This window comes from Bos mutus, chromosome 8, assembly GCF_027580195.1.
Source record: "Bos mutus isolate GX-2022 chromosome 8, NWIPB_WYAK_1.1, whole genome shotgun sequence".
Lineage (NCBI taxonomy): Eukaryota > Metazoa > Chordata > Mammalia > Artiodactyla > Bovidae > Bos > Bos mutus.
The window spans coordinates 87287495-87308064 of NC_091624.1; the positions used below are offsets into that span (position 1 = coordinate 87287495).

Here is a 20570-nt window from a genome sequence, read left to right on the forward strand (position 1 = left end):
CGTTGATTAATTGCCCATAAAAATGGATTAGTTTTGGCACACTTCATTCTATTTTATTGATCTATATATCTGTGTTTGTGCCGGTGCCATACTGTTTTCATCACTAGCTTTGTAGTGTAGTTTGAAATCAGCTCACGTGGTACCTTTAGCTTTGTCCTCCTTTCTCAAGATTGTTTTGGCTATTTGGATTTTTTTGTGTTTGCATACAAATTTTAGAATTACTTGTTCTAGTTCTGTGAAATTTGCCGTTGATATTTTGATAGAGACTAGATGAATCCCTAGATTGCCTTGGATAGTACATTAGTTCATCTAGTCCATGAGCATGGTATATCTTTCCATCTGTTTGTTTTGTCTTCAGTTTCTTTCATCAGTTTTCCAAATACAGATCTTACATTTCCTTAGTTGGATTTATTCCTAGATATTTGTTTTTGATGCAACTGTAAATATGTTCTTAATTTCTCTTTCTGATCGTTAGTTGTTAATGTATAGAAATGCAGCAATTTCTGTATATTCATTTTGTATTCTGCAGTTTTGCCAAATTCATTGATGAGTTCTCATTGCTTTTTTATATGGCTGTGCTAGGTCTTTGTTGCTTTGTGGGCTTTTCTCTAGTTGTGGAGAGTGGGGGCTACTCTTCATTGCAGTGTGTGGGCTTCTCATTGCAGTGGCTTCTCTTGTTGCAGAGCAAGGATTCTAGGGTGCTTGGGCCTCAGTAATTGCTGCATGTGGGCTCAGTAGTTGTCATTCCTGGATTCTAGACCACAGGCTTAATAGTTGTGGCAAATGAGTTTAGTTGTCCCATGGCATGTGGGATCTCTCTGGACCAGGAATTGAACCCATGACTCCTGCACTGGCGGGTGAATTCTTTACCACTGAGCAACCAGGGAAGTGTCCCCCCGACCCCCACCCCGTCCCTTTGTTTTTTTTTCTCTTTTAGCCACACTGTGTGGCTTGTGGGATCTTAATTCCCCAACCAGGGAAACTATTGAACCCATGTCCTCAGCCATGAAAGGGTGGAGTTCTAAACACTGGACCACCAGGGAATTCCCTCTTTAGGATTTTCTATGTATAGTATCATGTCTTCTGCAAACAGTGAATTTTATTTCTTCCTTTCCAAATTGGATTCCCCTTCTGTTTCTCTGATTTCCTATGGCTGGAACTTTCAATACTATGTTTAATAAAAATGGTTAAGAAGTGGATATCCTTGTCTTTTTCCTGATCTTAGAGGAAATGCTTTCAGCTTTTCACTATTGAGTATGATTTGTTAATGTGGTGTATTATGTTGATTGTGTATCTTGAACCATCCTTGTATCTCAGGAATAAATCCCACTTGATTATGATGTATGATCCATTTAATGCATTATTGAATTTGGTTTGCTAATATTTTGTTGAGGATTTTTACATCTGTATTTACAATGATATTGGCTGGCCTGTATTTGTGTGTGTGTGTGTGATACTTTCTGGTTTTGGTGTGGGGTGATTCTGGCCTCGTAGAACGAGTTTGGAAGTGCTTGTTGTTCTGCAGTTCCTTGAAATAGTTTGAGAAGGTGAATTTGTCCATTTCTTCTAGGTTGTCCATTTTATTGTCATATGATTTTTCATAGTAATCTCTCATGATAATTTTTTTTTCTGTGGTGTGGGTTGTAACGTCTTCCTTTCATTTTCAATATTATTTGGGCCCTTTTTTTTCATGATGTGTCTGGCTAAATGTTTATCAGTACTGGTTATCTTTTCAAAGAATCAGTTCTTAGTTTCACTGATCTTTTCTGTTTTGTTTTGTTTTGTTTTATAGCCTCTATTTAATTTCTTCTCTGATCTTTATAATTTCTTTTCTTCTACTAACTTTGGGTTTGATTGCTCTTCTTCCTTTATTTATTTTTCTTTTTTTTCCTGATTCCTTTAGCTATAAGTTTAGGTTATTTACTTGAGATTTTTCTTGTTTTCTGAGGTAGGTTTGTGTCTCTGTAAGCTTCCTTCTTAGAACTGCTTTTCCTACATTATCATAGATTTTTGATTGCTATATTTTAATTTCTTCTTGACATCATATATTTTTTTGTTTTCTGTATCCCTAAACAACTTACTGCAGATGTAGATGATTTTACTACATTGGTCTTTTAATCTTCCTACTAGCTTTGTAAGTAGTTGATTTGCTACCTTTATATTTGCCTTTATCAATGAGATTTTTCCTTTTGTAACATTTATTTTTCTAGTAACCTTTTATTTTCCACATTAGAGAAGTCTCTTTAGCATTTCTTGTAAAAATACTGGGTCTTGAGCCCTTGGTGAAAGTAGCTGGGTCCTGAGGCAGATGGGGTGGCTGTCTTAAGCCAGCTGGGCCACAGGTTGGTAGGGCCTGGGTAGCCGCACGGCTTGAGGTGTCCCAGTACTGGCACTGACAGACTGGTGCGCTGGGACAGGTCCCAGTGCTAATAAAAATAAGTTAGAAGATTCCAAAATGACATTTGCCAGCCCCAGTGTGTTCATGGTGTATGAGCTCCCAAAATGGTTGCTGCCAGTATCTGTCTGTGTGTGTCCACAGGGTAAGCTCCAGTTGCCTCCTGCTGTTCCGGAGATTCTCCAAGATTAGCAGGTGGGTCTAACCCAGGTTTCTTTCAAATTACTGCTTATGCTCTGGTTCTCAGTGTATGAGATTTTGAGTGTACCCTTTTAAGAGTTGAGTCTTTATTTCCTAGAGTCCTTTGACTTTCCTGAAAGTAAGCCCCACTGGCCCTCACAGCCAAACATTGTAGGAGCTCATCTTCCTGGTTACAGTCTCTGGGCTAGGGAGCCTGATGTGGGGCACCTTGGGGAGTTACTTCTGCATTTGTAATTATCCTGTTTGTGGTTCCCACCTGGAGGTGTGGTTCTCTACCATATCCTGTCTCTACCCCTCTTATTTGTTTCTTTGTTACTTTGTGTTTTCAGTTGTAGAACATCTTTTCTGCTAGTTTTCAGATCTTACCAATGTTACTCTGTAAACAGTTGTAATTTTGGTGTGCCCTTGGGAGGAGGTGGGCTCCCTTGGTGGTTCAGCTGGTAAAGAATACGCCTGCAATGCAGGAAACCAGGGTTCGATCCCTGGGTTGGCAAGATCCCTTGGAGAAGGGAACAGCCACCCACTCCAGTATTCTGGCCTGGAGAATTCCATGGACTGTGTATCCATGGGGTCCTAAAGAGTTGGACATGACTCTGCAACTTTCACTTTAACTTCACTTGGGAGGAGGTAAACTCAAGGTCTTTCTATTCTGCCATCTTGACCACTTTTTATCCAATCGTTTGAGCATCCATTTGGTGATTCTTACTTGAATCTGAATACTGTGATGCTTGTAAAATGGCTTTTAATCATTTCTTATGTGTTTATTACGTTGTATTCTGTTTTGAAGAGTCTTCCTTTGCTGCTTTCACTTTTATTCATTTATTTTATAATATCAGCAGTGTGGACTAAAGTCAGTGTTTTGTTAGTCCATTACTGTCACTCATTTTGATGCTAAATTTGTTCCCAGATTGGCCAGTGGGAGACTCTTCAAGCAGTTTCAGTCCCCTTTTGATAGAATCCCCATTAGTGTTTGAGCAGTGCTCTTTTCCTCCATTGTATAAATGTTCTAGGTATATCCTGTGTTATGTTTTTTTTTTAAATACAATTTTTTTAAATTGCTTTTTTTTTTTTTTTAAATAACAATTCCTGCCTTGGAATTGGCCATTTCCCCAAGGAGCTCTAGTATCTCTTGACTGGAAGTGTCTTAAAGAAACAAAGATTTAGGTGCTGGGCTTGTTTGTTGCTGGTGGAGTGACACAGCTTCTGCGTTTGTTTTTTTTAATAGCAGAGAGGAGGAGGAGATACACTGACTCACACATACGTATTTTATAGTTTTATTGAGCTGTAATTTATACACCACACAGTTCATTGGTTTAAAATATATAATTTACTGATTTTTAATGCTATCACCACAAACAATTTTAGAACATTTTTATTACCTCAAAGAAACCCCCTACCCATTATCAGTCATTCCCTATTTCCCCTCACCCTCAGGCCGAGCAGCCAACCACTTTTTCTATCGATTTGCCTGTGCTGCATCATATAAGTGGAATCTAACTATCGGTCTTTTGTGACTGACTTCTTCCACTTAGCATGTTTTCAGGGTTCATCCATGTTGTGGCATGTATTAGTACTTAATTTCTTTTTATTGCTGAACAATAGTTCATTGTATGAATATACTACATTTTATTTATCTCTTTATCAGTTAATGGACATTTGGACTGTTACCATTTTTTGTAATCAATAAATGTTCACACACATGTATTGAAAAATTTTTATTTTTGAATTATTTTAGGTTTATAGAAAGGTTGAAAAAATAGCACAGAGAGTTCCTGTGCTATTGCTGCTGCTAAGTCACTTCAGTGGTGTCCGACTCTGTGCGACCCCATAGACGGCAGCCCACCAGGCTCCCCCGTCCCTGGGATTCTCCAGGCAAGAACACTGGAGTGGGCCGCTGTTTCCTTCTCCAATGCATGAAAGTGAAAAGTGAAAGTGAAGTCGCTCAGTCGCGTCCGACTCTTGGCGACCCCATGGACTGCAGCCTACCAGGCTCCTCCGTCCGTGAGATTTTCCAGGCAAGAGTACTGGAGTACATTGTACATAGTACTCTATGGCTGACATATTGTATTACCACTGTACATTTTTCAAAACTAAGACATCAATATCGTTACATCGTTGTTAATTGAAATCCAAATTTTATTTTAATTTGACTAATTTTTACATTAATAAAAGATTTCTGCTTCGGTGTATATATATTTTAAATTGTGACTTTGTACTGATACCTCTTAATTCCATTCTCAATAGAGATTCTTACTTGTCTTATCCCATCCCTTAGTTATATTTCCCTTTTCTCATAGCAAAAACTCTGGCTTCCAACAATTATGCAATCGTAGAGTACATATTGAATAATTTCAGAATTGCTACAAATATACCAGTATTAAAAAAACAAGCCTTCTAAGTAAAGGTTAAGATTTATTTTCAGTTCTTCATGTTAAATTGTCCAAAACTTACTTGGATTAGTTCTCCTTTTTCATTCTCTTCTATGTGATTACATTATCAGTTTGATATACAGTTAGGTTCACTGGCTCACATAAATTTCATTAAGAAGTTGGGTGTCTAACCAGGTCAGAATTTAAAATGAAATTTAGAAATTGTTCTTTTATAGATATTTAATCTTTAGAGGGAATATAGCCTGCATTTTATTTGTATAGTATTTATACTATACAAATAGTATAGTATAAATACTATATTTATAGTATAGTGGCTGACATTAAAACTTGGTGATTTAAATAAAAATTTGTATTATTCCAGTGCTCAACTATGTGCAGTCAGGGTACAGTTGGAAAGGAACTATCTGGGCTCTCTACAGCCCAGGCACTCACACTTGGCATGGGAGGTAGATGACACATGGTTTGGTCACAAGAGCTCTGCCCTGGAATATTGGAGGCGTGTGGTGATGGGGGGCGGAATCTGAATTATTTCTGTTTTCTCTTGAAAAGACAAGAAGGAAGTTCTGGTTTACCAAGTCCGTTTAGCAGTAGTTAGATGACTTTGACCAGTAGTGGCTGCCTGTGTTCTCTCTCTAGTTCTGGCAGCTCATATCTTCCATGACTCCTTTAAAGCATTTCTGTTTTCAGCCTTTCTTTATATCCCTTCTTCCTTACAAAACTGTCAGTTGCAGGTGCAACAGTGGGGAATTATATTGCTTTATTTTCTTAAAAAGAAGCAGACTTTATCTGAAACGAGTTACTTTTTGATTTTGTAATTCCATGATTCAGCCAGCGTAACTGATGTTGATAATACTTTTTATATGGAATCACTAAGGCCTTAATTGTAGCAGATAACTTTGATAATACTTTAGTTTCATTGTGGTTTAAACAATGTTCATTTTTCATTCTCTGTGGTTTGGAATACCAGGGAATACAGATATTTTTGAACATTTAAAAAATCTTTTTATTTCAGTGACAGGAATTTTGTAAGCTATATTTAGCCTTGTAAATCTAACCAGTCCATCCTAAAGTAGATCAGTCCTGGGTGTTCATTGAAAGGACTGATGCTAAAGCTGAAACTCCAGTACTTTGGCCACCTCATGCGAAGAGTTGACTCATTGGAAAATACCCTGGTGCTGGGAGGGATTGGGGGCAGGAGGAGTAGGGGACGACAGAGGATGAGATGGCTGGATGGCATCACTGACTCACTGGACATGAGTTTGAGTAAACTCCAGGAGTTGGTGATGGACAGGGAGGCCTGGCATGCTGCGATTTCATGGGGTTGCATAGAGTTCGACATGACTGAGCGACTGAACTGAACTGAATATTTTATTGATATTATGAATATTTATTTATTAAAATGTATGCCATTCTAAATAGTAAGGTGAAATGAAATTGATTCTGAAAGGGTATCTTGGCTATAGTTGGAAAATGAAGTCTAATTTAACTGTATATCTAAGTTTTAATAAATATTTTAATACTTTTCAAAAGTTTTTGTTAATAGAGACTAATTTTTGCCAGAGATAAAGCATATCATTTCATAATGAGAAAGGGGTCAGTTCATCAAAAGGACATAGTAATTCTAGATAGTTATCTCTGCAGAGCTTTAAATTACATGAAGCAAAAACTGATAGAACTAAAAGGAGAGACATCAATAGATGTATAATTATAGTCAGATTTCAGTAACACTGTGTTAATAATTAAACAAGTAGGCAGAAAATTAGGAAGGATATATAGATTTGAATAACACTAATAACCTTCTTGGCCTCTCTCCAGCAAAAATAGAACATACATTCCACAAAAATGTACATTGTATTTATCAAAGAGACTATATTCTTAGCTGTAAAACTAATCTCAATAAAAATAAAAGACTGCAAGTCATATGTAGTATATCCTCCAAGCATAGTATATTTAAGTTAGAAATCAATAACCGAAAGATTCTTGGAAAATTTCCAGGTACAAAATTTGGAAACTGAAAAGCATACTGTATGTAGCCCATTGGTCAAAGAAAATGAGAAAGAGAAATTTAAAAATATGTTGAACTGAATAAGAAGAAGACATAACTGAGTTTGTGAGATGCCACAAAGACAATATTGGAAGAGGAACATTTTAGCTCTGAATTCATACATTAGAAAAGAAAGATCTCAGTGACCTCAGCTCTGACCTTAAGAAACTAGAAATAGAGCAAATTAAAGTCTACATAAACAGAGGAAAGAAAGTTATAAAGTTCAAAATAGAAATCAATGAAATAGACAAGCAAGAAAGAGAAGAACCAGTGAAACTGAAAGCTGGTTCTTAGAGAAGAAAAATAAAATTGACAATTTTCTAGCCAGACTGACCAGGATAAAAAGAAGGCACAGACTTGATTGATATCATAAATGAGAAATATGACTGTCAAAAATGAGAAATGTGGCATCACTACATATTCTACAGATACTAAAAGAATAAGGGGATATTATGAAAAACTTTATACAAGTAAATTACACAACTTAGATGAAATGGACAAATTCCTGGCCATATGCCCTCTCCCAATTCTTCATTTATTCATTTATTTATTTTAATTTTTGGCTGCATTGGGTCTTGCTTGCGGCCTGACAGTTTCGTTGCTCCGCTATCCTGCAGCTCATGGGATCTTAGTTCCCAGACGAGGAATTGAACCTGCGTCCCCTGCATTGGAAGGCAAATTCTTAACCACTGGACCACTGGGAAGTCCCCCCAATTATTATGTTAAAATGTAACCCCCAATGTGATAGTATATGGAAGTAGGGCTTTGGAACGTGTTTTGGTCATGTAGATGCAACCCTCATCAGTGGTTTTAGTGTCTTTCTCAAAGAGACTCCAGGAAGATCCTTTGCTCCTTTCCACCCTGAGAGGTTACAGTGAAAAGACAGCCTTTGGTGACTTAGGAAGCCAGCCATTACTAGACACTGAATCTGCCAGTGATCTTGAATTTCCATCTTCAAGAAATAAATTTTTGTTACTTATAAGTCACCCAATCTATGATATTCTGGTATAGCAGCCTAAATGGACTAAGACTGGTACAAACTATGAAACCACAAACTATGAAAGTTTACTCAAGAAGAAATAGGTAACCTGAATTGTCCTACATGTTAAAAGAAATGAATTTAGAGTTTACAGTATACTCTCAAAGTAAACTCTAGACCTGGATGATGGAAAAAATTAACAACAATTCTATACAAATTCTTGAAAACTGAAGGAGAAAGTTTTCCCAAGTCATTCTGTGAGATTATCACATTCAGTTCAGTTCAGTCGCTCAGTCGTGTCCGACTCTTTGCGACCCCATGGACTTCAGCTCACCAGGCCTCCCTGTCCATCACCAACTGCTGGAGTTTACCCAAACTCATGTCCATTGAGTCGGTGATGCCATCCAACCATCTCATCCTCTGTTGTCCCCTTCTCCCCCTGCCCTAATATTTCCCAGCATCAGGCTCTTTTCAAAAGAGTCAGCTCTTTGCATCAGGTGGCCAAATTGTTGGAGTTTCAGCTTCAACATCAGTACTATCACATTACCTTGATATCAAAATCAGTTAAAGACAGTATAAGGGGGGGAAAAAAGAACTATAGACTGGTATCCCTCATTAACAAATGTAAAATTTCAAACAAAATTTTAGCAAGTAGAATCCAATAATACATGAAAAGGGTAATATATAGATGGAGAATAAGCACATGAAAAGGTGGTAAACATCACCAGTTATTAGAAAGATGCAAATTACATTTATAGCTAAGTATCCCTACAGGCATAATAGAATGTAGTCTAAATTAAAAAGACTGACCTTCTAGACTGTTGGAAAGGATGTGGAATGACTGGAACTCTCAAATACTGTGATAGGAATGTAAAATGATATAGTCATTCTAGAAAACGATTTGGCACTGTTTAGAATTGCATATACCTCCCAGGTGATCCATTCATTCCATCTTAGAATTTGACTAAGATAAATGAAAGCGTATGTCTGTTAGGCTTGTACATGGGTTTTCATGTTAGCTTTCTTTATATAAATAATAGCTCCAAGCTGAAAATAGCCCGTATGTTTATTAATGTAGGTGAATGGATAAACATCTTGTGGTATATTCAGACATGGAATTGTTGTTAATTGTTTTAGTTGCTAAGTCGTGTCCGACTCTTTTTGACCCCACAGACTGTAGCCTGCCAGAGGAATACTACTCAGCAATAAAAAGGAATGAACTGTTGATATAAACAGTAATGTGGACGAATCTCAGAATAATTACATAAATGCGTGAAAGAAGCCAGACCAAAAAAGAATACACTGAGTGGTTTGATGTATATCGATTCTAGAAACTAATCTATAATGACACAAAGCAGGTCACTCATTGCCTGGGGAGGGAGGGGTGATTAAGGGGTACAGGAGTATTTTGGATGTTGATAAATGTGTTCTCTATCTTGATTGTGATATGGTTTCATGGGTGTATACATTTGTGAAAACTTAGCAAATTGTACACTTTAAATATGTACATTTTATTGTATGTAAATTATACCTTAACAAAGTATTTTTAAGAAGCACATGAAATCCATAGAAATATTTAAGATCTCAGATACTTTATTTTTAGTGTTGCTGAGTTTAAAGATAATAGAAATCTTGACTCAGCATTCATATTCTCTAGATTTCTACCATGTATTACCTAAGTGTCTTTTAATATGTATTTTATATAAATTTGTCTTCTTTGGTTATTTTTTTTATGCTGTCTCTGGTATTTATATATGAAATAGTTAATGACCCCTAATAACCTCAGATGTGCAGATGACACCACCCTTATGGCATAAAGTGAAGAGGAACTAAAAAGCCTCTTGATGAAAGTGAAAGAGGAGAGTAAAGAAGTTGGCTTAAAGCTCAACATTCAGAAAACTAAGATCATGGCACCTGGTCCCATCACTTCATGGCAAATAGATGGGGAAACAGTGTCACACTTTATTTTTGGGGCTCCAAAATCACTGCAGATGGTGACTGCAGCCATGAAATTAAAAGACGCTTACTCCTTGGAAGGAAAGTTATGACCAACCTAGATAGCATATTGAAAAGCAGAGACATTACTTTGCCAACAAAGGTCCGTCTAGTCAAGGCTATGGTTTTTCCTGTGGTCATGTATGGATGTGAGAGTTGGACTGTGAAGAAAGCTGAGTGCTAAAGAATTGATGCTTTTGAATTGTGTTGTTGGAGAAGACTCTTGAGAGTCCCTTGGACTGCAAGGAGATCCAACCAGTCCATCCTAAAGGAGATCAGTCCTGAGTGCTGATTGGAAGGACTGATGCTGAGGCTGAAACTCCAATACTTTGGCCACCTCATGCAAAGAGTTAACTCATTGGAAAAGACCCTGATGCTGGGAGGGATTAGGGGCAGGAGGAGAAGGGGACGACAGAGGATGAGATGGCTGGATGGCATCACTGACTCGATGGACGTGAGTTTGAGTGAACTCCCGGAGTTGGTGATGGACAGGGAGGCCTGGTGTGCTGCGATTCATGGGGTCGCAAAGAGTCGGACACGACTGGGCGACTGAAGTGAACTGAAACATAAGTTAGTTTTGACCCCTAAACATACTCAGTTTTGACACTTAAACAGTCTTAGTTTACCCAGTGTTTACTTAGTTTTTTACCTATAGGGGCATATTCCTGATTGGATTAAGAGACTGGTTTATTTTTATTGCTTTTTGTTGTTGTTGTTTAGTTGCTAAGTCCTGTCCAAGTCGTTATGACCTCATGGCTCCTCTATCCATGAGATTTTCTAGGCAAAAACACTGGAGTGGGTTGCCATTCACTTTTCCAGGGAATCTTCCCCACGCAGGGATTGAACCCATGTCTCTTGGGTTGCAGGCAGGTTCTTTACCACTGAGCCACCAGGGAAGCCCAATTATATTTATTACTAGTATCTTTATTTTTTTCTGTTAGACCTTGAATAATTCATGATGAACTCAGTTCATTTGTTTAAATGTAAAGTTTTGCTCTAGGAATTCTGTAACTTAGAATGATTTTTTAAAATGGTATGCATTTTGTTCTTGTGTGTTTGTGTACATTTTGTTCATTTGTGTGTGCATGCATTTTGTTCATGTGTGTGTGTGTATGCATTTTGCTGAAAGGAAAGCACCATGGCGTACTTCCGATAGTTTGATTATCCTTAACAGGGCCTTAGGCATATGATAGAATCATAGTTGTCTTACAAATGAATTTGTGCTGTAAACTTCTACTTTGTAGGACGTAAAAACTGATTAAATGCTATATAACAAGCTTCTTCTGCAGAGTGACTACAGTTTGACTGTAAATCCAACTGGGAAGTGTGCTGGTTAATATTAACTCAGGAGTATTTTAATTTAGTGAGTTAGGGTAAGCCATTTCATTTAATCGATGTATTTTTTTTTTTCTCTTTCTCTGTCTCTCTTCCAGGAAACCTAGTAGCAGCCATGATAGAAAACAAAGGGCCAAGAGTGGTGGACTACTTTGTTGTGGCAGGTCTCACTGATACATCCACTCTTCTGGATCAAGAAATAAATCGTTTAGATACTAAGTCAACTGGACCTAAAGCTCCAATTACAGACATTGCAGTTATTAACAAATCAGCTGGGGAAACAGTACCTGAAGGTTACACCTGTGTTGAAGCCACTCCATCAGGTCTCCAGGCAAACTTGAACTATGGAAGTCTGAAAAGTCCAGAATTGTTTCTCTGTTACAAGAGAGGGAGAGAGAAACCACCCCTTACTGACATTGGGTATGGTGACTATCTTTTGCTGTAGTGAAGGGAATACAATTTATTTAAGGTGCACAGGAATAGAAAATTTAAAATCCTTGATGGTTCTGTTATTATTTGTTAACTTCAAGACCAAGTGTAGTAAGATATGTACTTCTGTCCATCCTTACTGAATTTCTCTGCATTGAACTGAGTCATTAGATTATTTCCTTTCAAAAAAATATTGAAATGAAGGCATTAGAGCCTAAAATGTGATTTCATTTGTTTGTACTTATCAGGTAAGTTTATTAAACATAAAAGAACAAAAAGCTATAGTGAAAGTATATTTTTAAGGAGCTAGTTAGGTTATGTGATGAGGGTTTGTGAAGCCCTGAACTTATTTAACAAAAGCAGGCAGCAGCAGCTAGGATTTAGATCATAATTATGTTGACCATTTAAATCTGTTTGCAGAAAGTTGATATCTAACCAGTACTAAGTCATCTTAATCCATGACCATGAGATGACGTTTTATTTATTGTTGTTGATTATCGCTGAGTCATGTCCGATTCTTTGTGAACCCATGGACTGTAGCCTGCTAGGCTTCTCTGTCCCCGGTATTTCCCAGGTGTACTAGAGTGGGTTGCCATTTCTTACTCCTGGGGCTCATCCCAACCCAGGGATTGAACCTTGTGTTTCCTGCATTATAGGCTCTGTACTGCTGAGCCATCAGGGAAAGCCCTTTTTATTTATTAGCTCATCTGTAATTTCTTTAAACAGTGTTTATAGTTTCAGTTGAGGAATTTTTAAAGGGAAAATTTTGAGGAGAATTATGAAAGTAAGTTTTGTGAAAACATCTGAATATTAGATAAAACTTCTAAGAATTGACCTGAGGATGGTTGGAGTAGCGCCTCTTTTTTGTTTCATGTTTCTTATAATAAGCAATAAAAAAACAAACAAAGAAATTGTTTGATCCTATTTACACTTTTGAAATTGTGTTCTAACTGTTAAAACATAGTAGCTAAGAGATTTATAATTCCCAAAGTAATAATTTTAGTTTTTGTTTGTAATTAAGTTTTGGGAAACAACAGGGGAGACCAAAAAGAAAAATGTATTTTGTTATCAAGGAGAAAAAAGTAGTGTTAACCTGACATAAGTTTACATGTCAGTTTTTTTTCTTCCCTTCCATACAGAGTTTTATATGATGGGAAAGAAAGGCTTATTCCAGGATGCGAAGTGATCCAAGCCACACCCTATGGTCGCTGTGCCAATGTCAACAATAGTTCAACTACTTCACAAAGAATCTTTATCACTTATCGAAGGGCTCCTTTAATTCGGCCCCAGAATTCTTTGGCTGTAACTGACATCTGTGTTATTGTAACCAGTAAGGGAGAAACCCCTCCCCATACTTTCTGCAAAGTTGATAAAAACTTAAATTGTGGAATGGTAAGAATAAAGTTTCATTTCCGAAATTTCATATGAAAATTAAGAAAAATTTTTTGGATTCCTGTTTATCATTTGGCTTATTATTTACTCTCAGTTTATATTTTCATGACTTAAAAAAAAATTTTAGCCTTCTAATTTTCATAGTTCATTGTAACTTAAAAAATCATTAGTGATCTGATGTTTTAGAATAATTTCATCCAGAAAATAGATATTTAAAGTAGGGGATTTTTTTTTCTTGGTATGTGCTAAACATCACACTAATGTACAGATTTTACTAGCTTTTGGGTTTCAGTGTTGTCTTCAAGGACAACTTCAGGGAGACTGGGTTGAGATACTGCTTATGTTTATTTAATTATCTTAGATATTGTAGTCTTCATGCTTATTTTAAAAGGGTTGTAGTGAAAAAGAAAAATACAACATATGCATTGAATTTATAGTTTTTGATGACCCTAAAGTTACGTTTATTCTGAGTTGTGTTTATGTTGAGTTATGTTTATTTTGAAAAATATTTTAAATCAAACTGAAAGCCTAAATGATATAGTCAGAGCTGACCGATGCACCCAAGGCTGTTTAGTCAAGACCAGTTTGACTCTGGAGATAATGACTTGATAGCATCTAGTGGCCCCAGTCTTCCCTAGATTGGGCTCAGCATCCACTCCATTTTGTGCTCTTTCTTTCAAAGAGAGGCAGCCTCTGTATGATTACAGAGTTTTAAACTTTTTGAAACAAACCTCACATCAGTTTAATTTTTGTGGCAATGTTTTTTTACTACTCCTTTTTTTTTTTTAGTGTTTTCAGTTTCATGCTTTGTTATATTGTATACTATACAGTCTGTTTGATAAACATGTTTTAAATAGACTTCCCTGAAGAAATAATCAAAATCTTTAGAAGACATTTGACAAAATCAATTGATTTTCACTCACACTTTTGTCTTTTTAAAACCTAATTTATATTTTACAGTGGGGTTCCAGTGTGTTTCTGTGTTATAAGAAGTCTGTGCCTGCTTCTAATGCTATAGCATATAAAGCTGGTAAGTAAATTTGAAAAAAAAAAAAAAAGGTTTCTATTACTATAGGAATTGTTACACACTAACATTTGGTTAGAAGAGACAGTGTTTGCTCCCTTATACAGTTTGTGAAATTGATCTATTCATAAATTGAGTTAATTATAACTTTAGCATGTAAAGACATAAGTTTTCTTAAATTCATACTATAGGATATATTAATATTACCCCTTACCAACAAAAATACACTGTTATTTGAACAGAAAATTTTATTCCAAACAAGCGTTTGTGGAATAAACATTCGAACTGTTAGTCTAGTTGAGTGGAAAATGCTTACTTTCTGACCTTTTTATGTTTTGATAATCAGAAAGGTGTCAGACTGCATCTTTACTTCTTATATATCTCCTTCTCTTATCTCTGTGTGTCTGATTTGAAACCACATGTTACTTGCCATGAGAGGTGGACTTGCTTCCTTTTTCCCTTGTTGCAAAGAATCAGCTATATGGAAGAGAGGAGGGCCTGAGAACCTTTTCTGCCATGAAGTGTTTGAGAAATCTATCGTCACATTCTTACTGCACAGTAAAGTGTCAAGGGCTGTAAAGATTTAAGTGTGACCTCTTCATCCCACTGGTATGGTGGGATAAAAACTGAAAATACAGGTATGCTCCAGCTGTAAATAGAAGAGATACTGGAATACTTCTTGGTGAAAAGAAGCAGTGTCATTACTTTTTGTCATGCACAATTTTTGGAATAAGGTTTTACTTCAGAGAAGTCAGGCAGATCCATATATGAGAAATCTTAATTGTCCTCATAAAGACATCCATATTAATGAATCAAACCATTTAATTTATAATATGAAAATAAAGGCAGCAACTGACAGTTATAAATTTCAGTATCACTTTAAAATGTAATACTGTTGATATTGCTGTAGTGTGTTGATTACATGTGATTTCCTTAAAAAATTTTTTTTGAGGTGTTAGTGTCACTTAAACTTACAGAATTAACTTATAGAAACAAGTTTTGTGAAACTGTTCAGGCATTTGATATAAGACATACATATTAGAATAATGAGTTTTGGAGACTGAATTTAGACTTAAAAATTCAGCTACTGATTTTCAAATGTTTAACCTAGAAGTGTCTGCATATTAGAGATATTAGAGACACCATGTAGCTGTTTAATTCTGAGGAGGCTTTGTTAGGCTTCTCAGAGTGCCCCTTTCCTCCTGCTTTCTTGATCTCTCATACTTTATACTTAGTCGCAAGAGTTTCTATCTCATTTACTTTTCATCTTGCATTCATTTTACACTGCTGCTCTCTCAAAATAAGTTTAGGGGCTAAGATAATTTCTGCTGCCTTGGCAATACTGTCCCTTCCCTGAGTTGTTTATTATTATAGTTGGTAAATTTCCCTGAATGTTTCTTGCATTCTCTAAGACGTTGGAAGTATGCAGGAAAAATAAATTAATGGTTCTGTTAAATAGAATTTTAACTAGTATATTTAATACATTTTAGTGTTTTAATGAACTCTAAGTCCATGAGTAAAAATAAATGTTAAATTTGTTATTCTCATTTCTGATATGGCAAGAGAAAAGTTGATCTTGAAATTTCACACATAAATATTTCACATATAAAATTTGCAATTAAAATATCCTATTAGTATGTTTTACATATTAATAACTATTTAAAAATAACTATTTAAAAGTTAAATAGTTTAAAAAAAAATTGTCGAGTTGCCTGGTAGTCCAGTGGTTAGGACTGTGCACTTGCACTGCTGTGGGCCTGGGTTCATTCCCTGATCTGGGAACTAAGATCCCACAAGTTGTGCAGTGTAGCCAAAGAATGAAAAATAAAAAGAATAAATAAAATAAGGAATCAATGGATAAATAAATTATCATTATCTTCTTTCTCCAAAAGGTTTAATTTTTAGATATCCAGAAGAGGACTATGAGTCATTTCCACTCTCAGAATGTGTCCCTCTCTTCTGCCTTCCGATGGGAGCTACTATTGAATGTTGGGATCCTCAAAGCAAATACCCACTTCCAGTTTTCTCAACTTTTGTTCTCACAGGTTCTTCTGCTGAAAAGGTATATGTTTTCCTTTTATTAAACCAGTTTTGCCCATGTTTTTAATCCACAGACTGTTTAATATGAGATGTCTTATTTGAATGTTAGGATCCTGTTCAGACACAATACATTTTTTATTTAAATTTTGTACTAGAATGCCCAAAGTGAGAAGTCAACATGAAAATTGGAATCAAGATACTAATACCACTTGAGTGTTCTTAGGAGCAAATATAAAGTCTCTGGAGAGATAAAGCCAAAACCCAGGACTCAAGATGAGATTCTAATAAAAGATAGAAGACATAGGTATCATAGGAAGAATCAATAAGACACAGACCTGGATTATACCTTTAAGATATTGAAATGATAGAATGATAATATCAAAGATTTTATAAATTGAATATATAGTGGAAATATTCAACACCTAAGAGAGAAGCTCAACACATTAAAGAAAGAACAGGATATTTTGAAAAATGAGTAGACAAGTTGGAAAAAGAAGTGTCTAGAAATGCAAAATATGATCCTTAAAACTAAAAATTTAATCAGTGGCTTAAACAGCAGGTAAGTCATGCATGAAGGAAGAATTAATGAAGTGGAAAATAAGTTAACCTCAAACGTGGCACAGGAAAACATAAAAAGAGTTTTAAAGTGTAGAGAATAGAATCAAAAAGACCAATAGATACTTAATAATCCAGAAGGAGAGATTAGAAAGAGGAGAGGCAGCATTTTAAGAGCTAATGGTTGATTGAGAGTTTTCCAGGGTTGATGAAAAATTGAGTTTTCAGGTGAAAGATGTACTCTGAATCTTAAAAAAAAAAAAAAAAAAAAAATATATATATATATATATATATGTAGAACCACTTATTCATGTTATAGTAAAACCATGGAATACCAAAGACAAAAGCCCCCAGAAAGGAGAGACATAGCACTAGCCATGAAAGAAAAGGTGAATAATAGGACCTTATTGAAGTTAAGGACACCTGTTCGTTCAAAGGTACCATTAAGAAGGTGAAAATGGAAAAAAGGTGGAAAAGGAGAAAGTAATGTGATACAGTATGTGTTCCACAAAGGTCTTGTATTCAGAATATTTAAAGAACTTCTACGTTATCAACAGGATAAGAGAGAACTCTGTGGCCCAACAGTTACACACCCGAGCATATCCCAGGAGAAATGAATGTATATATTCTCTAAAGCACATGTATATTTGTAGGTTCCAAAAACTCAAAACATGTTGTAAATAGTAATAATGACAAAGAATAATCATTTAAAATAAAAAAGAAATGGCAAAACAATTAGGAAATAAAAAGTAAATAAAACTACAGATCAGTGGAAATTTAAAAATTGAAACCTTTCATAGGATATTTGATAGAATACACAATTTTATTGAAAAGTGTAACTGACAGAGGCTGACTTTTGTGAAGCAAACAAAAATGCATCTGTGTCCATGAGCAGCCGTCATGTTTTCAACCACTGTAAGATGATAGATGAGGTTAAGTGTCCAGCACAGTGTCTGGAACATAGTAAAATACTCAGTGAATGAAGGCCAATACTGCATTGACTGGATTGCTTACAAGTAAGCTAACTTTCTAGCTTAATAATCATTTATAGTTTCTCACTTTGAAAGCAGTAAGTATAAATGAATTTTTAAAGATCTTCAAACACTTGAATTACCAAATATACCTTGACTAGTAGAGAACAACAGAGCCTCTTTGAGATGCTTTTGTCATATTGCTTGTTAAAAACCCTTGAGATGACTTTGAAATAATTGTATCCGAGAGTGTTGTTTGTATCTGTAAATTAAAGGATAAATATGATATAACTCACACAGACATAAATATGGCATATATACACATGTATATACCTACACACATATATATAGAGTGTTAGAAGATTTATTAAAGTGTCATTTATCTATTTTCAGTTACAAGACTTATAAAAGTATCACTTATCCATTTTCAGAACTTTTTCATCACTTGAAACAGAAGCTTCTTCTAATCCTACCGTATGTCCCTCTTTTCTACTATCTGTCTCTACCAGTTTGTCTATTCTAGGTAGCGTATGTAAATGGAATCATAGAATATTTGTCTTCCTGTGTCTGGCTTGTTTCACTTAGCATAATGTTGTCAAGGTTTGTCTATGTTGCAATATTTTTCAGAATTTGATTCCTTGTTAGGGATGAATAATACATATGAGTATATGACTGTATTCAAATTGGTGTATCTTTCCTTTTCCCCTTTGCTTTTCACTTCCCTTCTTTTCATGAATGTATATACAGTCAGCCCACTGTATCTATGGATGCCAAACCTGTGGATCTGGAGGGCTGATTGTACTACTCATACATTTTGTATAAGGAACTTGAGCATTCATGGATCTTGGTGTCCGCTGGGGTTCTGGAATCAACCACCCTTGAATACTGAAGGATGACTGTACCACATTTTGTGTATCTGTTCATTTGTTGGTGGACGTTTGGGTTGTTTCCATTTTTTTGGTTATTGTGAATAATGCTGTGTACAAATATTTGAGTCCCTGCTTTCGATTGTTTTGGGTATATACGTAGGTGAATCATATGGTAATTGTTTAACTTTTGGAGGAGCTGCCAACTGTTTTCCACCATAGCTGCAACCATTTTATATTCCCATCAGCAGTGCTTCAGATTTTTTTTTTTTCATTTATCTGTCATATGTACTCTAAGCAAATATTTCTTTTGGAATAGAGAAAGAGAAATTAAGTTTTAAAAAACACTCAAATTTTATCATGAAATTCTTTTACTCTGTAGGTATATGGAGCTGCAATCCAGTTTTACGAGCCTTACTCTCGAGAACTTCTGACAGAAAAACAGCTTATGCACCTGGGCCTGTTGACACCTGTGGAGAGAAAAATGGTCTCTAAATCCATCAATTCGAACAAATGCATTTGTTTACTCTCGCACTGGCCTTTTTTTGAAGCTTTTAGAAAATTTCTCATGTTTATCTACAAACTTTCTGTGTCTGGACCACATCCTCTTCCCATTGAGAAGTATGTATAATGATTTGAAGGGTGTCTGATGGAAAAATTGGATGTATATATGTACATTTCATTGTTTACCTAACTTTAAGCATAAAGAGTTGAAAGGGAAGGAGAATCACAATCATCCTACTTTTTACTTGCTCTCTTCTTCACAGAATCCCTGACTTCGAATTTAAAACTGAGGAGTGGTGGTGAGAATGATCACATAAAAATGTGAGAATTCAGCTAAGGAAGAAACATACACGTTGCACTGTGTGTGTTCTTCCTGCTCATTCTCGAATAACCAAGAGAAAAGTAGCTGTTGATGCACACATACCCAAACCAACCCAAATGACCATTTCAAGTTAAAAAATCTCTAAACGGATGTAGAAGTTAGGGGTGAGGTACCAGTACTCTTGCCTGGAAAATCCCATGGATGGGAGGAGCCTGGTAGGCTACAGTCCGTGGGGTCAAAAAGAGTCGGACAGGACTGAGCGACTTCACTTTCAGTTTCTTTGATACTAAAGTAAGGTTTTGGTTTTAGTGTTCACTGACCTCTACATGTTTTCCCTTCAATTTGTAAATCTCTCTGTCATGGAAATGTTTTGTGAGCCAGAAAAATAGATGTGGAGTCACTGTCTTTTTAAAGTCACATCTTTTCTAATGGCACATTGACTTTTGTTTATTAAGTTTTAGGTAAATGGCTTTGTCAAATCTGGGATGATAAATTATATTTAAGATCTGTAAAATCCATGAAGTATTTTAGAAAAGTAACTGTCTTTATTTCAAAATTTTTTTCTAGGCACATTTCACATTTTATGCAAAACATCCCTTTTCCTTCACCTCAAAGACCGAGAATCCTGGTACAGGTAATAAAAAAAGAATATGTTTGAGGGGAGCGCTGCATATATTCATTCCAGTCATTGCAGTGTGGACTCTGTGGCCCTTTGGGTTTGAGGCAGAGCAAGATGCATCCATTAAGTCCTTGAATTTTTATATTTTGTATCTTTAGTGAATACTCTTTTGTACTATTTTTTTGAATTTAGGGTATACAGAATTGTAATAATTATAATACTTGTTCATGACATCATCACTGGTCCATTTGTGGCCTAAATTTATGTAGCTGATTTTAATAACATAAAACCCAGAATTACGTTGAGGGCAAGTTTTTAATATGAGAATGACTTAATAAATATTAAATGTGAAATCAGTTATGGTTGGAGGGCATAAGTAAAGTTGTCTGTAATAGTACTCAAACTGTCTTTGTTAAAGGACCAGTTTCTTTTTTATTTCCAGGTGATGGCAGACCTATATAAGCATATAGCTTGTGACATAAACAGTCAGTATAGACATGAACAGGTCT

General features: G+C 35.7%; 1 protein-coding gene across 5 annotated transcripts in view; it reads left to right on the forward strand.

The window, feature by feature from the left end:
* DENND4C (DENN domain containing 4C) overlaps positions 1–20570 on the forward strand; it is a 123377-nt gene that overhangs the window by 26672 nt on the left and 76135 nt on the right. For 3 of the 5 annotated variants that reach the window (XM_070375951.1, XM_070375948.1, XM_005902274.3), the window contains exons 2-7: positions 11438–11759; positions 12908–13160; positions 14121–14190; positions 16077–16246; positions 18999–19237; positions 20010–20076. In XM_070375951.1, coding sequence (XP_070232052.1) covers positions 11455–11759; positions 12908–13160; positions 14121–14190; positions 16077–16246; positions 18999–19237; positions 20010–20076 — 1104 coding nt within the window. In that variant the 5' untranslated portion in view covers positions 11438–11454. Of the gene's footprint in view, positions 1–2539; positions 2591–11437; positions 11760–12907; positions 13161–14120; positions 14191–14616; positions 14823–16076; positions 16247–18998; positions 19238–20009; positions 20077–20570 lie in introns of those variants that run through there. The other 2 variants (XM_070375949.1, XM_070375950.1) reach the window with 2 other exon arrangements.